General features: G+C 41.1%; 2 protein-coding genes across 2 annotated transcripts; one reads left to right on the top strand and one right to left on the bottom strand.

Annotated features, from left to right (window-relative positions):
• Positions 1-3,453: 3,453 nt before the first annotated feature.
• Positions 3,454-10,126, bottom strand: ywhag2 (3-monooxygenase/tryptophan 5-monooxygenase activation protein, gamma polypeptide 2). Its single transcript, XM_034603519.1, has 2 exons — positions 9,842-10,126; positions 3,454-6,585 (listed from the first exon to the last, which is right to left on the bottom strand). Exons 1-2 carry the CDS (start codon positions 9,926-9,928, stop codon positions 5,929-5,931), a joined length of 744 nt encoding a protein of 247 aa, XP_034459410.1. The 5' UTR covers positions 9,929-10,126; the 3' UTR covers positions 3,454-5,928.
• A 2,570-nt stretch (positions 10,127-12,696) lies between these two features.
• On the top strand, positions 12,697-16,471 carry LOC117772408 (RIMS-binding protein 2). Its single transcript, XM_034603517.1, has 5 exons — positions 12,697-13,519; positions 13,877-14,033; positions 15,249-15,370; positions 15,465-15,536; positions 15,628-16,471. The coding sequence occupies exons 1-5, from the start codon at positions 13,154-13,156 to the stop codon at positions 15,691-15,693; spliced, it is 783 nt and encodes a 260-aa protein (XP_034459408.1). The 5' UTR covers positions 12,697-13,153; the 3' UTR covers positions 15,694-16,471.

A 16,471-nucleotide genomic window follows, 5' to 3' on the forward strand; every position in this document is an offset into this window, starting at 1 on the left:
ACCTGTGTCATTTGGTGTCATGTGTTTGCTCAGTTGGAGGTAAAACTGCATGAATCGGGCTGTAACTGAAGATATGAACTCTGGTGGTCCATACAGAGGCAGATAGTGTCTATAGTGGAGAGGCTGTCACATTGATGTCTCTGGTCTACTCACTGTCTACTCACAGGCTGCAGGAAGGCCTATTTATAGATCTGTCTCTGTTCCCTGCTTCTACATCGGTCCCCTCTTTCTCTCCGTCTCTTTTTTCTCACTCCTCCCCTCCCTCTAATGGGTTGATATTTCTGGAGCTGTGCAGCTATTATCTTCTTAGCATCTTTGAGGTGCAGATCACGTTGCGTTGGATCTCAAACTTTTCAAAAATCCGACGTGTCTGTCTGGGTTGGGAGTGTGCACTACAGAAATACGGTGTCATCGTGTCTGCATGGTCTCAGTGCTAAGGAATTAATCCAGGGTTTTATATCTTTACCTGATTGGTCATAAGCTGCCGTGTTTCAGCTGACTTCCAGAATCAGAGACCGATCAATCCTTATTCATCCTGTTTCAAAATGTTATTTCAGGGAATATGTGAAGTTCTCTTGTTGCTGCCAACCAGTGTATCGTCAATTCAGCTGGACCCACAGCCCCAAATCTAGCCACGTCATTATTGTCCCCAGGGCAAAGATTTACTTTGGGCCCCTTCTGACTCTCCACCAAGAGACCGGACAGGATCCGACAGCTTAAATTAGCTGATTGACAGAAAACGACTTTCATGATTTGATATTTGTATAATTTTTAATCACAATTGCCAAGAAATTCTGCTGACAGCTGTTTGGACAAAACAGCTGTTCGGACAAAACAGCTGTTCGGACAAAACAGCTGTTCAGTTGAGCTTCAGGGACTATTTTCTGACATTAAACCCCCTAAAAAACAAATTTCGTAGACTAAGATGCCCTTTGGTAGTTGTTTAGTTGTCTGCATTTAGTGTGTTAATGCAAATCAATAAACTACAACAACGATCAGACCATGTGATGTCGTTTTGACAGAAGTCACTGAACTTGTGTTGTCTGAATTAAGTACAGAAAAACTTGGACTTAGACCCAGAACTTGCTGGAGGGACTACATATCCCATTTGGCCTGGGAACGCATCTGGATCCCCAGGGAGGAGCTGGAAACTATGGCTAGGAAGAGGAATGTCTGGAACACGACTGCCTCCTCGACCCGATCCCGGATTAGTGGAAGAAAACGGATTGGATGGATGGAAATCTTGGACCAAATAAAATCAGGTGAACTAAAAACACATAAATAACCAAGAAAGATAAAAGAAAAAGTCTACAAGCCAAAAATGTCAACCAGCAAGTGGTGCTAGAGGGAACATGAAAGGTGCATTAAAGTCAGGTTTCATCCTCTTGGGACGACAAATGTCTAATTAAATGTCAACCCATCCAAGAGTTGGTTAAATACTTCTACGTCTTTACCGTTGTTTCGAGGCTGGAACCAGCTGCAGGCAGTGGCCAACATATTTAAAAGTGGTACAGATTTTTTACAGGTCTCAGCAAGAAAGCATATTTCACATAATGTTGACTATTCCTTTAAATGCAGCGCATAACCTACATTTCCCTCCCGTGAATCCGTCATCCTGACCTAAAAAGAGAGGGGGGTTCTTGAACTATCCTTCCACAAACTGTAAAGAGCTCATGGAATTCCTCAGGATTTATCTGTTATTGTTTCTCCTATATTATTCTAACCTTATTAAAAAGACTGTTGGAAAGTTACCTCACAGTGGTCGTCCAGTGTTGCAAATGAGGAAATCGATGCAGTGATTCAGAGGGCGTTCGCCTTTGGGTGACATAATGATGGCTCGATGATCACTTGTGACTTCACTTCCTGGCCTCCCCCCAGGGAAGAAAATGCTTCATGTGATGAAAGTGATCAGACAGAGCAGTTTATTGCGTAAGTGGAACATGGCAGCATTATCTTCCTGTTTGGTGCGTATCCTGTGGATGTGACCTTTCATCATCTCCAGGGATGTTGATTACATCCATTACATAAACTGGTTTAACTGGATACGTATGTTTAATGTAACCAGCTTGAATTACATGTTATTTCATGTGAAATATAGATTTTACTTGAATTTGAAAATGAAAAATATTAAATTGAATTTGTAGCTGCCGGTTGATTGAATTACATGTCCATCAGGATGCCCAGGAGTGTTTTGGGGTGTGCAATGTCACCAACATTTACCAATAAAGACGACACCAATGTCCCTGAAAGTGTAGCAGTGCATTAAAACACAGGCTGGAAGATAGGTTGGTGCTGAATCCTAATACCTCCTGTGTGCTTTGAGCCTTCATTTTTTTACAGGATGCAATAGGTGTCTGAGCAGTGCAGCAAGGAGCTGGGCTAATAGTGGATACTTATTATAGCCCTAGCAACAGGAACGGGATTGGTGGCTGCGGAGAGTGTGCCTGTCAGCTATTGGCTGGCAAGGAGGACCGTTCAAAGCACAGAATTTCATCTCATGAAAGGTTCAGTGCAGCAAGCTGCAGCAGGAGGCTGCAGTCTGAGGGTGGATGATCCAGCAGCTCGCTACTTCAGCTTCAATCGATCCAATTTGAAACACACATATATGCTTATTACCAAGATAAACTCGACCCTCGGGTGTGAAACTGCGTGGATGTAAAGTGAAACGTTTAAAAGGTGCAGCTCCCTCCGTCCACTGTTCATCATGAGATGCAGGATTTTTTATTATTATCATTTTATTGCAGCGCTTCTTTGTGTGATCATAAAATCTGTCGTCTTTTGAAGCAACTTTCTCTCAACTGTGCACTAATTCAGTTAACGATTAGCAAAGAGTCTCATTTAAGACATACTGTGGTTGTGCTGTGAGCCGCCAGCGTCTCTGCACTGCAGCTCATACAGACTCCATCTCATATGTTCACCGCACATGCAGTGGTGCAGGCACATACAGCACACACACACACATACCAATCCAGATATGGATGCAAACACTCACGCTTACCACACAAAGCAGAAATGTGACCTATACAGGGTTACATAAGGTCATATTGACTTCCTCGATCGATGCGAAGGCCGCACACCTCGACAGAAATGTGGAGAATCTCCTCAGTCGTTAACGCAGAGAATGAGAAAGAATGAGCTGCGGTGTTTCCGCTTATGACTGTAAATGGCTCAAATATGGGGAATAAATGAAAATATAGAAAAATACAGATAAACAAATAACTTTAATGGGCAACAGATGGCAACCAAAACTTCCTCAGAGCATACAGTTTATATCCCATTTTCAGCTATTGCCCCCCCCTACACCGCTTGCTAATTTCAGTTCTATCTAATCTAATTCTTTCCTTGTCAGAGCTTGTATTTGTGTTTTCCTGTCACTGAAACAAGAAACAACATCTGAAATAATGACAAAAACAAAACAAAACACAAACCACTGAGAAAAAGAAAAATAGTTTCAAAAAGGAACACAATGCATGTATTCTTGGCAATGAGTGAAAGTCTCCTGACATGGTTTTGCAAAAAAATATTAAAATAAAGAAAAACAAAGAAATATTCAGTTTGCATTTGTTTTAAAAACACATGACTTAAAAATGAAATCGTATAGGATTCAACTCCGTTCCAATATTCATAAGCCGCGTGAGCAGTTTGGCATCGGGATTTCATGTGAATCGTCAGGCGAGCCTTCGAGACCGTCAACCTTATACGACGTTTAAAAATAAATCAAAGCAGCTGTGACATAGATGTGAGCTCATGGAGGCTGACTCATGATGGTGACATAATTGGCAAACATGAACAAGGGTGTGTGACTGACCTTAAGGCTTTTGGTTTCTCACTTAAACCATCGCGTCTGAAGAAAAAAGTAAAACTGTCGTCGATAAGGGAAAATAAACCTGCCCCTCTGTCTGAATATATTAATATAATCATCTATAGAACTAGCAGCAATATGAAGATAAATCGGTTCAGCAGCTTTCCGTGCTCTTGCGCAGCTTTTCTACATAGTGTCTAAATGTTTGTTCTGAAGACGTGAATTCTCACATTCTCACTAATCAATAACCAGTTCTAGTGAATCGCCTGTGACTGTGTGTGTGCATCGGTGTTGAATATTCATATCTACAGTGTGTGCTGTACAGAGAGCGGACACATTGAACCACTGACGGGAAAATGTTGCGTTACATCTTGCACACATGCTTGCATGAACGTAAAATACTGGCAGATAAATTCCTCTTTTTTTTCCGCTTAACTTGCAAATGAGGCATTTTAAATCATAATACAGGCACAAAAAGAAAAAAGCACATACCGTACTCAGGCCACAAAACAAAGCGTTGAAAACATGTTCTCAATGAAATGGTTTTCCCTTAAAAACAAATTTACTTATGGGTGACAGTACAACAATACACTAGACCACCACGGAAATGGTGCATGTATAATTTAGTCATATTCTTTTTTATTATCATAGCTATTATTTCGGGTTCTTGTGCAACTGCTACATAATGACTCACATTCAAGATATTTTGTCACTCAGGAACAGCTAAAAGGTATAAAAACAAACAAACAAACAAAAAATGTATACTGTCGGAAAGAAAATATGGTCCATGTCTGTGAATCATAAACAGAAACATTGAGCCTGAAAACTTCACCATCATTAAAACTGGATAGCATGACAGAAAAAAGTACTTAAATACTGTTCAAAGAACAAAATATGTCATAATCATACGTCATCGTGACAAACACCAGCCGGTAAGATTAAGTGATCACTGGTGGGTTTTTATTTTCCTTTTTTTTTTCTTGCTTTTTATTAACAAATTAAATACACCTATTGCATGTCACTATAGCAACGCCCATTACAGTGTCAATTTTTACGATCACCATTTTGGTATAGCAAATCAAAAAACCATAACAAAATGAAATAAATTAGAAATTAGAAATCAACATCAGACAAAGCCTGTTTTTCTCAATCATATGAATACTTAACACGCACAGTATAAGTTAATAAAGTCAAGCTACTGTATATAAATACATCACCAGCATGCACAATATTGAATAATCGATATTATTGTTGTCATCATCGTACACTGAAGAAACAGTATAGTAGGCAAGTGCATTTAATAAAACAAACACAGAAGTAAACCACAAACTCTGAAGCTGCTTTTATTTTCATTTTTTGTCTTATTTTTATTTTTTTAATCGTTTTTAATATCGTTAAGTCTCTGCCTTTAGTAATCTTCACCTCCAAAATAATCTATGGTTCCAGTGACTAAACAGACGAATCTGTGAGATGCCAAATACACTTTAGACAGAAAGAGGGGAATCAGTTTTGAATAACTGTTCTTAATTAACGCTCCCATGTAATTAATCCTTTAAAATTTTGGGGGACATTTTTAATTAATATTTTTATAACTATAATCAGTTTGAAACTTTTCTCTTTTCTCAGTGTTTGGTGTGGGTTTAACGTCCATGGCTTTCGGGGCCCGTTCTCATTGCTGTATGTAGACTACTGCTGGAACCAATGCAAACTAGTTTTTGTGAGGCATTCCCATTCAAGCATTTTCTCTCTCAAGTGACTCAAATGCATCTCTATCACGCGAAAAACCTAACTAAGCAGCTTATCTTGACAGAACAAGATCAGTTCCTATGCCAGTGTGAGGCTGCCATTTCAATCCAACAACAACCACTTCAGGCTGATTGACTGACATATCAGTGGTTTTGGCAAATGTCAAAGAGTAAATCAAGAAGACGGAGGCCCCTTTCAACTGTATATATATTTCTATATATATTTAAACTAAGATTTAACCTCCACTCTCACCTCTCTTTTGATTCTTTTCTTTTAACACATGGAAAAATAAAGAACTGCTGCTGCGGTAGTATCATCGGCAAAAGCTGCTGCCAAAGTCCACCGGCCCTTCATATTTTTTTTCGAAGTGTGGTTTCTCTTTAATTGTTGCCCTCCCCTCCCTCGTCATCCTGCTGGTCACTTGTCCACAGTGTCAAGTTGTCTCGGAGCAGCTGCATGATGAGAGTGGAGTCTTTGTAGGAGTCCTCGTTGAGGGTGTCGAGCTCGGCGATGGCGTCGTCGAAGGCGGTCTTGGCCAGATGACAGGCCTGCTCCGGGGCATTCTGGATCTCGTAGTAAAACACAGAGTAGTTGAGAGCTAAGCCCAGGCGGATGGGGTGGGTGGGCTGCATGTGCTCCTTGCTGATCTCGTGGGCCTCGTTGTAGGCCTTCTCTGACGACTCCACCACGGTGGCTCTCTTCTCGCCTGTGGCCACCTCGGCCAGGTACCGGTAGTAGTCGCCCTTCATCTTCAGGTAGAACACCTTGCTCTCGTGCTGCGTTTCGTTGCAGTTCTTGATCAGGAAGTTGTCCAGGAGGTTGAGCACGTCCTGGCACACGGCCTCCAGCTCCTTCTCAATCTTCTCCCGGTAGGCCCTGACCATCTCAATCTTCTTCTCATTGCCGTCGGCCGAGGTCTTCTGCTCAATGCTGGAGATCACCCTCCAGGAGGAGCGGCGGGCCCCGACCACGTTCTTGTAAGCCACAGACAAGAGGTTCCTCTCCTCGTTGGACAGGGCCTCGTTCAGCTCTGTTACCTGGAAGACGGAGAAAATGGAACATTTAGCCCAAAACTAAGAGCTGAAACCCTGAGTAACAACAATACACTGGACATACATTATAGAAAAATCAATATAAGAACATATAATGTGCGAAAAGCATTATTTCAGGTAAAAAAGCTGAATATGCCAGCTTCTCTAAATCAAGTGTTTTGGCGATTTTCTTTGTTTTCAATATTGGACCCAAAAAAACTGCAGTAGCTAAAGGGAAATCTCAGTCCCTGCGGCTTGGGGGTTAATATGGCAACCATGAACTGCAACGCCCTCGAATAGAGTCGGACGTTTCGTCCTTGTTTCCTTTCACCTTCCAACAACTGTCTGTGATAAAGGCGTAAAAGAAGAAAAAGAAAATGTACTTATTAGCTAAGCAAACAAAGTCACATTCGCCTCTGGAATACAGTAACAGACACTTTTCTCACAAACCAGTGAACTAATCAAGTAATAAAACAATGATGAAAATAAGAATAATCATCATTCGGCCCCAATTATAACGAAACACAGTGTTTGTGCATGAGAGGATCTGGAGTAACGCTACCGTCCACAGCAGATAGAAGATGGGCAATATTTCACTTGTCATGTACAATTCCCAGTTTCCATGGCAATCCATTCATTTAGTGCACCAGTAGCTCCGGCTGTCACGTGGACGACAGCTAATGCTAGTTAGTGAGAAATGATATACAAGATAGTCGGCAGCAGCGGGGGGAGGCCGGGACAGGAAGGAGGGAGGGTGGGTGGGGTGGGTGGGGGTGGGGTGGTGAGAGGAGGGCTGCAGGAGGCTAAAATGTTCCCACAAGCACTTGGGGGGCAGCTGCACTGTAAATGAAAACCATCACTGCACAGGCGGTTATCGTGTCCCAGTGACCTTCTCTCTGGCTGTAACTGACCTTTTTACCTGTTTAAAACACCACGCCATGACATCACACTTAGCTCGATTGTTAAATTTAGATTTTGACTGCGTTGCTATAAAAAGGACACATCACTCAGGGTTATTTGATTGGAACAGCAGCCCAGTGATCAATGACTGCACTGAAATATACTGATATAAAATAAAAAGAAATAGGCTTCTAATATTTCCTTGAGGGGTTTTTTTAATCTGGAAATCTGCCTGATGTGCAAACGTTTTCGCATATCTCAGTTTTGACATTCTCTGCTCAGACAGAGGAGCACAAAGATGGTGCAGGATCGCCGACGTCACTCAGCTGAGTGGATGAAGAGGAGGGTTGAACCTGGAGAGATGGAGTGGCCTTCATCTGTCTTTCAAAAACTGAAGCACGCATCAATATGTGTGACATTTACCGCAAGAGGAAGCAGATTTCTATCACACTAATGAGCAATACATCATTAAATATAATGAAGCGATTATTAGGAAGCTTATTGTGTGTTCGATTTATGATGATTTATTGATGAGACTGACTCAGATATATAATATTCTGACGAGCAGCTGACAATAAATAAACGAGCAATATCTAAACACTAACATGTAAATCTAGAGCTGAAATGTTGGCCGATTACCAGTTTGACGGAAAATGAATAGGCGACAAAACTAATAATCAATATTTCTAGATGGGGTTTTTTTTATTGAGAAATGGCAAAACTTTTTCGATTTTTAGCTTCATAAATGTGAATATTTTATGTGTTTCTAAACCTGAGTTGTCAAAAACTATTTTGGATGAACAAATCAGGATTTAAAGAATGAACACGGCAAATAACCGTTAGCTGCCAGTTTAGCGTGTCCTTAAAAATAATCCAGACAAAGCTAAACTATATTTCTGCTGAGGACCACAAACGTGACGGCCTTTCGTTTAGTCATTTCTGGCCGCAATGGCAAGGGATTCCCTGTGTTTAGAGAATAAGAGAACACACCCCTGCAAAAGGGCCCAGTTTGGACCGCACTGACTTGGCAGATTGTTGAAAGGGAAAGGAATCCCTCCCTGCACACACATCATCCCACCTCCTGCAACCAGAAACCCTCGATGGCAAACGATCCATGGGGGCTCCATCTTTCCCGAGAAACTTAAGACATAGTGTTCCTCCTGTTTAAAGAACATAGGATGGTTTCTGATCTGTACGTGACCTCAAACTGGGCCTGGCGAAACACTCCCAGGGTGCAATTGGTTCCAGTAGGAGCTGGTGTGACACAGCAGTTTTTTTTTTAACCTACTGGTGAATCCAGGTCCCAGGATTTCTTAAGGGGACAGACAAGGAGGAAGAAGGAAAAAAAACCCAGACAGGGCTATGTCCTCAACACTCTATGCCTCCAATATAACACAACTTCCTCAAGACTCATTAACCCACAATGGTTTCAAATTGCTGCTGGATATCAGGAGGAATCTGCACATCCGCAGATCGAGACGTGGAGAAATATGAGGAATAAAGTGGACGAGCGAGGAGGAAACAAAGGCTACAATCAAATCTGATCATACTGACTCACTGCAATATGACAAAGAATATTCTAGAGAGATTCTACTGCCTCCTACGTTTGTTTGGAGGAAAGAGCAGCTTCAAGGCTCCTTTTGTGGAGGATTTTCTTTCTTTGCGTGAGGCACTCCTGCTTCCCCCCCCCAAAAAAGTCTTGTACTCTACTGGGACACAGAGGCAGATGCTGATAATGTATATCATTTTAATTAATGTGACAAAGAAAGGAGGAGGAGGAGGTGGAGGATGAGGAGGAGGTGGAAGAAGAGGAGGAGGGGGGTAGCAGCAGTTGATAGGCTTTTTCCCGAGCAACCTACCTCACATGGCTCCCAGCAGCAGAGGCGCTTATAAATTCGGTATAATGGAGGGAGGGGAGGTGGGGTGGCAAAAGTGGGAGAAGGGGGAGAGGGGGGACCCAGCACATACAATGGAGCAGGGGCCATTATATGATAAGAGCCCCCTTATTAACTGAGGCATAGAGCTCAGGCCCGTGCGCGTTTTCATTGTAACGTGCCTTGACAGAAAGGCACCGCCCAAGGAGCAGACGAGTTGGACTTTCCTCCTCAGAAAACTAATACAATAAACCGCACTGGGCTGTGGGTGAATTCTGTGAGAAGATAACTAATACGTTGATTAGGACATTTCCCTGTGGTCCCTGCTTGTATAGTGCGGTAACATCGAGTTGAACCCAGACCCAGCCACACTCTCTCCGCGGTGGAGACAGCCGGACGCGCCTTTTACGCACGCGGAGCAGCGGTTAAAAAACACACACTTCACACGCGTCCGTGTCACATTTACGACGATTTCTGAATGAACTTACCGATTTCATAGCTGCAGCCATGTCATCGTATCTCTCAGCCTGCTCAGCCAGCCTGGCTTTCTGCACCAGCTGCTCGCGGTCGACCATGTTTGTGGATGAGGTTTGGTTGCTGTGCAGAGCCGCTTCTACTCGGCTTTTGGGGATGAAATGATTGATATTGTCAATCGCAATGCAGTGAAATCCTACGCGAGCCTCACGCTGCAGCTGTTCCCTGCTGTCTGTCTATGCTCCGCGCAGACGGGACACCCTCTCCTCTCCTCTCTCTCTCTCCCTCCCTCCCTCCCTCCTCCCTTCCTCCTCGCTCACTCTCCCTCGGCTGCGTCATGGCTCAGAAAGGTGGGTGTCTGTGCCAGTGATGTAACAGCCCGTACATGGGAACCAGAGGGGCCAGGCGTACAGGGACGGATGGATGCAAGGGAGCAGCTCTGGGCGAAAGGCCCTGTGGGAAATGGAGTCCTGGGTGGGTGCCACACTGCAGCCAGGAGCCAGATAAGTCTGACTTAACATGGGGAGGCCGATAGAATCTGCAGTCGCTGAGCACTTAAAGAACTATACTCATCATGGGTGGGGCCTGGGGTCTTTGTGGCAAGGATTTCACAGCCCATTAGAAACATTCCTCTGAGGTCCAGGCTCATGTTGGCATCATGACGTCACATCATTTCTGCAGATTTGTCAGATACACACCCATGCAGACTCGGAGTGGACAGGCAGGAGGAAAGGGAAGATTGTTGGTGGGTTGTTCTGGTTGTTTGGCAAAAAAGCACCAGCGACACAATCTCTTTGATAATAGAGGATAAGACTACAGCTTCCAGAGGTAGGCGAACTTAATCACGACCAACTCCACTTGAACCCAACAACTCTGAAGCATGACGATGCAGAATGTCAGGCATCATTTAGATGACATCACTGGGATGTAAGTGAGGAAGAGGAGAATGAAAAGACCTGGTGGAGAACAGAGAAAGGAAGGGAAGCTGAAAAAGGCCCAAGCAGATGTGAACCAAACGTGTCAAAGTCAGCATGTCGTTTAAAACAAGCTCACAGGTTAGTGAAGAACAAGAAGTTGATGGTAAAGAAGCAGGGATACATGCTAGTTACAGTCTCACATAAAGCATATATACGTTTAATATATGATTAAGAAATAGAAGAAGTAGCAGGAGCAGCCCAGTAGTTTTATATTTATTCATGTTTAAGGGTTTTAATATATTTTTTAGTTCATTCATTTGCAATAAAAATAGATTTTGAGGATCTATGAAAACTCATTGTGAGGTGGCAGAGAAAAGTGCAGTATCAGAGCTTCTCTAATAATCACTAACACAATTTTTAAGTTGCACTTCATTGCACTGAATTGGAAATGATTTTCCAGAAAATATAGTGATTTACAGTTTGTGCCACTCATTGTCATGTTCATGAAACCAGTTTGAGATCTTTTCTTTATGACATGTGCTGTGTCATTGTGCTGGAGGTAGAAGTTGTCAATAAATCCAATGAAAGACAGAAACCAACAACGAGTGTCTCCAAAACCAGATTGAGATTTTTGTGGGTTCTATTTTAAAGTGATATTTTAACTTTTACACAAGGATCTGAATACTTCGACCTTCCACCCTGAAGGAATCTGTTCAGCTCAATGAGTCATTCAAGTCTCTGTGTGGAGTCCTTGGGCAAATTAGCTGTAGGAGTTACTTTAGCAGCTTACAGCGCTCTCTTGTGGACAAAAATGGAAGTGAAAGTCTGTAAGAATGGGATTTTCTATTGTAAGAGTAAGATTTTTAAAACCATTCATCAAGAGACCATTCTCAGGTCACAAGCTCTGACCTAGAATAACCACCCGGTGGCAGAGGACAGTTCAATACAGTTCAACTGTATTTATTCATTTTGGGACGATTGTCGGCAGCAGCTCAAAACCCAGCAGATGAAAGGAAGAAGAATAATTTCGAATCACAAAGCTAAATTAATCAACTTTAAAGGCCTATGAAATATATAAATAAATAAAAATATCTAAAGAAGATACACAAAGTATTGATGCAACAAAAACAAATGAATGTAGAGGAATTTAAAAAATGACAACAGGCAAAAAACTAAAAAGCCACAAAAACCTAATGAACAACTGAAGGGGAACACATGTACTATAATATGCTGAGTTGTCGATTTTTTTCAAAGGTGGTACTTGAAATGAACAAGGGGCATGAATACTAATGTTGTTTATTTCCCCTATGAGATAAATATAAATATCAAATGTGAATCAACCCAAATTAGAATTACAGTAAAATATACAAATGAATGAACCAACTTGAACGGCTGTAGGTTTTATTTTTTAAAGCAAACACTTGGTGTCAAATGGATGAAATGCTGTCGGGCGTTTTCATCCTTGGTTCGACCTGTCGGTGTTCTTACCGACAGTTATCTCGCTCACAGATAAAGGTATATAAACCAATCCACACACACACACACACACACACACACACACACACACACACACACACACACACACACACACACACACACACACACTGATTCGTTAAACCTCTCTCCCTCTCTGCAGCAGGAGATTATCACCTGCTGACCTGCTCGGAGGTCAAGAAGGGTTGACTTTCAGCGACATGTAAACTGGGTCAAGTCACTATATCGCTGCTGCCTCACACTTAATCACATATGACTATTGTTCTTAAAATGCTTGATCTATAGAAGGAAAATTAGTTTTATTCTTCAGTTTTTTGTTTCTCAAGCATTTTATTTCTTACGAGTAGATGAACACAGGCCTTTAAGACCTGAAACTATGCAAAAAATCTTAATGTATCCCAATGCTTCAACTTGTTCTTTTACTTTTATATTCCAGTGCTCCTTCATTATTACCTTTTCATCTGAGCCCGCCTTTTGGACTGTATCCAAGCCAAGTCATCATCATGTGCAAAAACAATGTACCAAAAATGAAATGGTTGCTGTGCCTCAACTCTTTCAACCGTTTATTTTACAACCAAACAGTCAGAATGAGTGAAGAAGACACAGAACAGAGGCACAAATATAGATAAATATAAGTCTTTCAACTTGTTTGTCATATAAATATACAATCTAAGGCCTCTAGTTGGACATTTAGGGACAAAAACTGTTTGGAGGCCTAAAGCAAGTTCTAGCTGAAGCATCCGTTCACAGATAAAGGAGGACGTGGCCATGAGGACATCTCTCAGCAGCCACACGTCAGTTAGAAGCAGCCAAATAAAACTAAATAACATAACAATAACAAAACAGAAAACATGTGGCTCCCATATACTTTGCATGACGAGTCTTGCAGCGCAACAGGCAGTGCTGAACTAATCAATGTCCACTTCCTTCAAAGAGGATTACTGGTCCTTCCGCTTAGCTGAGTTACCTGAAATTAGGATAAGAGTAAGGAGCGGTCTTCTGTCTACAGCAGCCATCTGTCTGCCAAGTGGACAGTCGAGCGCTCCCGCTGCTGTCTTAATGGAGACGAGGCTGGAGCTGGACGTTTTGATTTACCCCAACGAAGTGAGGATCGCCACTCCGGAGGATCTCTGGGAATGGGAGTTGGAGACTGCGAGCCAGGTGTCCATACCCACCGTGCGACTCTTTGTGGCACTTTACCCCTACAACCCTGCTGCCATGTCTCCCAACTATGAGACGGCTGCAGAGGAGCTGCCTTTTGTACCAGGACAGATAATCAAGGTAAAAAAAAACATGTGACGTCGCTTACTTTTGTAATTTCATGTTAAAGCAGTGGACAGTTTGGTGCACAGTGATATCTCTTGTGATTTGAGTCGTGTTTTCTCACTGCATCAGCTTCTTTGGAAGAGCGTGATGATGTTTCCTGTTTGTGCTGTGGATTCAGGCCACATCAAAGTGTGCGAAGACATGAGCTTTTTTTTTTTTTTCTGTTTCCTGTCACTGTTTTTGAATGTTGCCTCCCTATAACTGAACCTGATAACTGCTGCAACGTGCACATACACACACATTCACTTGTTTTCCCCTCTAATGCTTCAAGTAAAATAAAGCAACCGAACCGCCTGTTTCTGCATCCGTTAGGTGTTTGGAGACAAAGACCGTGATGGTTTCTATGACGGGGAGTCTGGTGGTCTCTCCGGTTATGTGCCAAGTAACATGGTGTCTGAGATCCCGGTGGATGATGAGTACCTGAAGCATCTACTCATGCAGCAGGGCTTCCTCCCTGTGGACCACACAGGTATGAGCCCCTCTGAAACACTCTGCTGAAACACACTGACAAGAACAACAGCAGTGGAAGAAGAAGCTGTTTCCTTTTTTAAAGTAAAAACAACAATACCACAAGTACTGTTTCAACTAAAAGTCATGCATTAAAAAATCTACTTCAGTAAAATACCACATATGAACAAACTGTACTTGAAGTATCCTAAGTTATAGTATTGCAGAATTTGGCAGAAGAGTGTTGAATTAAATAGAATATATTTTGTACACAGAGGACAAGTAAGACAAGTTAAAATATATTCTCTTGAGACTTCATAATCTCTTCTGTTAGTTTGTAACAACTTTATCACTCTTATTGGTGATTCATATGTAAATATCTAATAATAATTCATATCTTATAAGTTAATCATATTTTTCATATGAATCAAAGTAACTTGTCATTATATACATAAAGTGACGTAATAAGTGTATTTATGTATGTAGCAGATGTATGATAAAATAGTACAAGTACATAAAAAAGATTTTGTGAAGTCCTGCATTGAAAATGTCCAATAAAGAATTAACATGCACTCACAATATCAAAAGCAGAGAAAGGCCCCTAAGAGACACAGTACGTAATATATAGTATAATCACATGCAATAGCACATGCATCTGATCATCATAGTCATTATAGATAAGTTTACTTTTCTTGATGTATTGTATGTATTGATGGATATAAAAAAACGTATCGATAAAGCCTCTATCATCATATTTTGAAAGAGCACTATATGCTTTTGTATATGTAAAATCAGGAAATCATCTTGTTAGTAGTAACAGTATCCATCAGATAAAAGTATTTCACTATGAATGAGGTGTCCTGAAACTCAAGTAAAGTACAGATAAATCAAAATTGTACTTGAGTAAATGTACTTAGTTATGTTTTAGCACCCCCAACAATTGTCTCCACCTTCAACGGTTATTGTCGAAGAAGACCGAGATCAGAGAGGATGTTTGCACCGCGCTGCTTCCTGTTGTGACAGTGTTCAACTTTCACAAGTTTATAAGACTTAAAAAAGATCCAACAACAAATAAGAAGCAAAGCGATTCACAAATCTTTAATTGAAACATTATGACGGCTTTATCTGATGCGTTCGCTGACGTGCGTGGGATCTGATTTTCTACTTCAGCGTTAATGTTAATGTGTTAATGTGATTTCAAATCAAGGAGAGATGTTTTTTGCACTTTGGCCGACAGGTTTCTCTCCAACATCAGATATGAGCGATGTTTCCAGTGTCAGTGACGAATTGGTTGTTCGACGAATGGTGGCCTTATTTGATTATGATCCCTGGGAGAGTTCACCCAACGTGGACAGTGAAGTAAGCACGAAAACCCCCCTGAACCACAGGATTTTAGTGTAATAATCAATATATTTTTGAAAGAAATCTGACCCTGACGTTTTCTCTCTTACAGGATGAACTTGGCTTTCGTTCAGGAGACATTATTTATGTGTTAGGTGACATGGATCAAGATGGGTTTTATTTTGTGAGCATCACCTCTACAGTTTAAATTAAGTCATAGCTGCTTTGTTCTTATGCTTTTTCACACAAGCTTTTACTTTCATTTTAATTTTCAGGGGGATCTGCACGGACGACGAGGTTTGGTTCCATCAAACTTCCTGCAGCCGTTTCCGTGGGATTAATAGAAAATGCCAGGACACGCGATGTTTGCTACAGATGCCAAGTCTCAGACACAGAAAGAAATCAGCCGCTGATTAAACCATTATTATCAGTCATACCAGTGATGTTGTGGGCGCTGCAAATACTGCAAATACAAATCTCAGAAAATATATTTTATTGAAAATTGCAAATCATTTAGTAAAGAAACAAAACAGAAAATTACAAAAATCATGGTTAAAGGTCACTTTGGATTAAAAGCCCAACATGAGCGACTGACTGACTTTGCAAAAAGATACATTTAATATTTAATTATAATAAAGCCTGTTCACAAACTATAGATTATTTTAGCCTTAATAATACATTAAGTCTCAGTTTTTGCAGACCAGAGTGTATTAAAGTTGTAAAGTTGCCTTATACTCTCTCTATACAGTACATTTTATATTAACAGCTCATAAAGGAGTTCTTAAGAAAGAGTATTTTTAAATTTTTGAGTTTTACAGCAACTTTAATGTAAAACAAAGTACAACAAAAATGTTGCATAAAGGAAATTGTTAATGTTCTGATTATGTTTCCAGTGTAACACAAAATAAAAATAAACTTTAAATATCTGCCACGTTTACCTGTGATCTTTTAACCATACGTCTCAGCTACTTGTTTGTACTTGTACATGATTTTACTGCATATCAATGAAGTTTTAGTCTCACCATTATCATATGACTTTGTGATAAATGACCACAATACAAATCTTAAATGAAAAAAAAAAATAAATGACAGAGAAATTCAACAGGATATGATGATGGT

This window comes from Hippoglossus hippoglossus, chromosome 13 (assembly GCF_009819705.1).
Source record: "Hippoglossus hippoglossus isolate fHipHip1 chromosome 13, fHipHip1.pri, whole genome shotgun sequence".
NCBI lineage: Eukaryota > Metazoa > Chordata > Actinopteri > Pleuronectiformes > Pleuronectidae > Hippoglossus > Hippoglossus hippoglossus.

Bases quoted from the DNA above. Each gene is read 5' to 3' on its own strand.
- ywhag2 (XM_034603519.1), bottom strand. From the start codon at position 9,928: ATGGTCGACCGCGAGCAGCTGGTGCAGAAAGCCAGGCTGGCTGAGCAG. The intron at 6,586-9,841 runs GTAAGTTCATTC...TCCGTCTTCCAG, and splicing joins TGGCTGCAGCTATGAAATCG to GTAACAGAGCTGAACGAGGC.
- LOC117772408 (XM_034603517.1), top strand. From the start codon at position 13,154: ATGTCCACTTCCTTCAAAGAGGATTACTGGTCCTTCCGCTTAGCTGAG. The intron at 15,371-15,464 runs GTAAGCACGAAA...TCTCTCTTACAG, and splicing joins CACCCAACGTGGACAGTGAA to GATGAACTTGGCTTTCGTTC. The intron at 15,537-15,627 runs GTGAGCATCACC...TTTAATTTTCAG, and splicing joins ATCAAGATGGGTTTTATTTT to GGGGATCTGCACGGACGACG.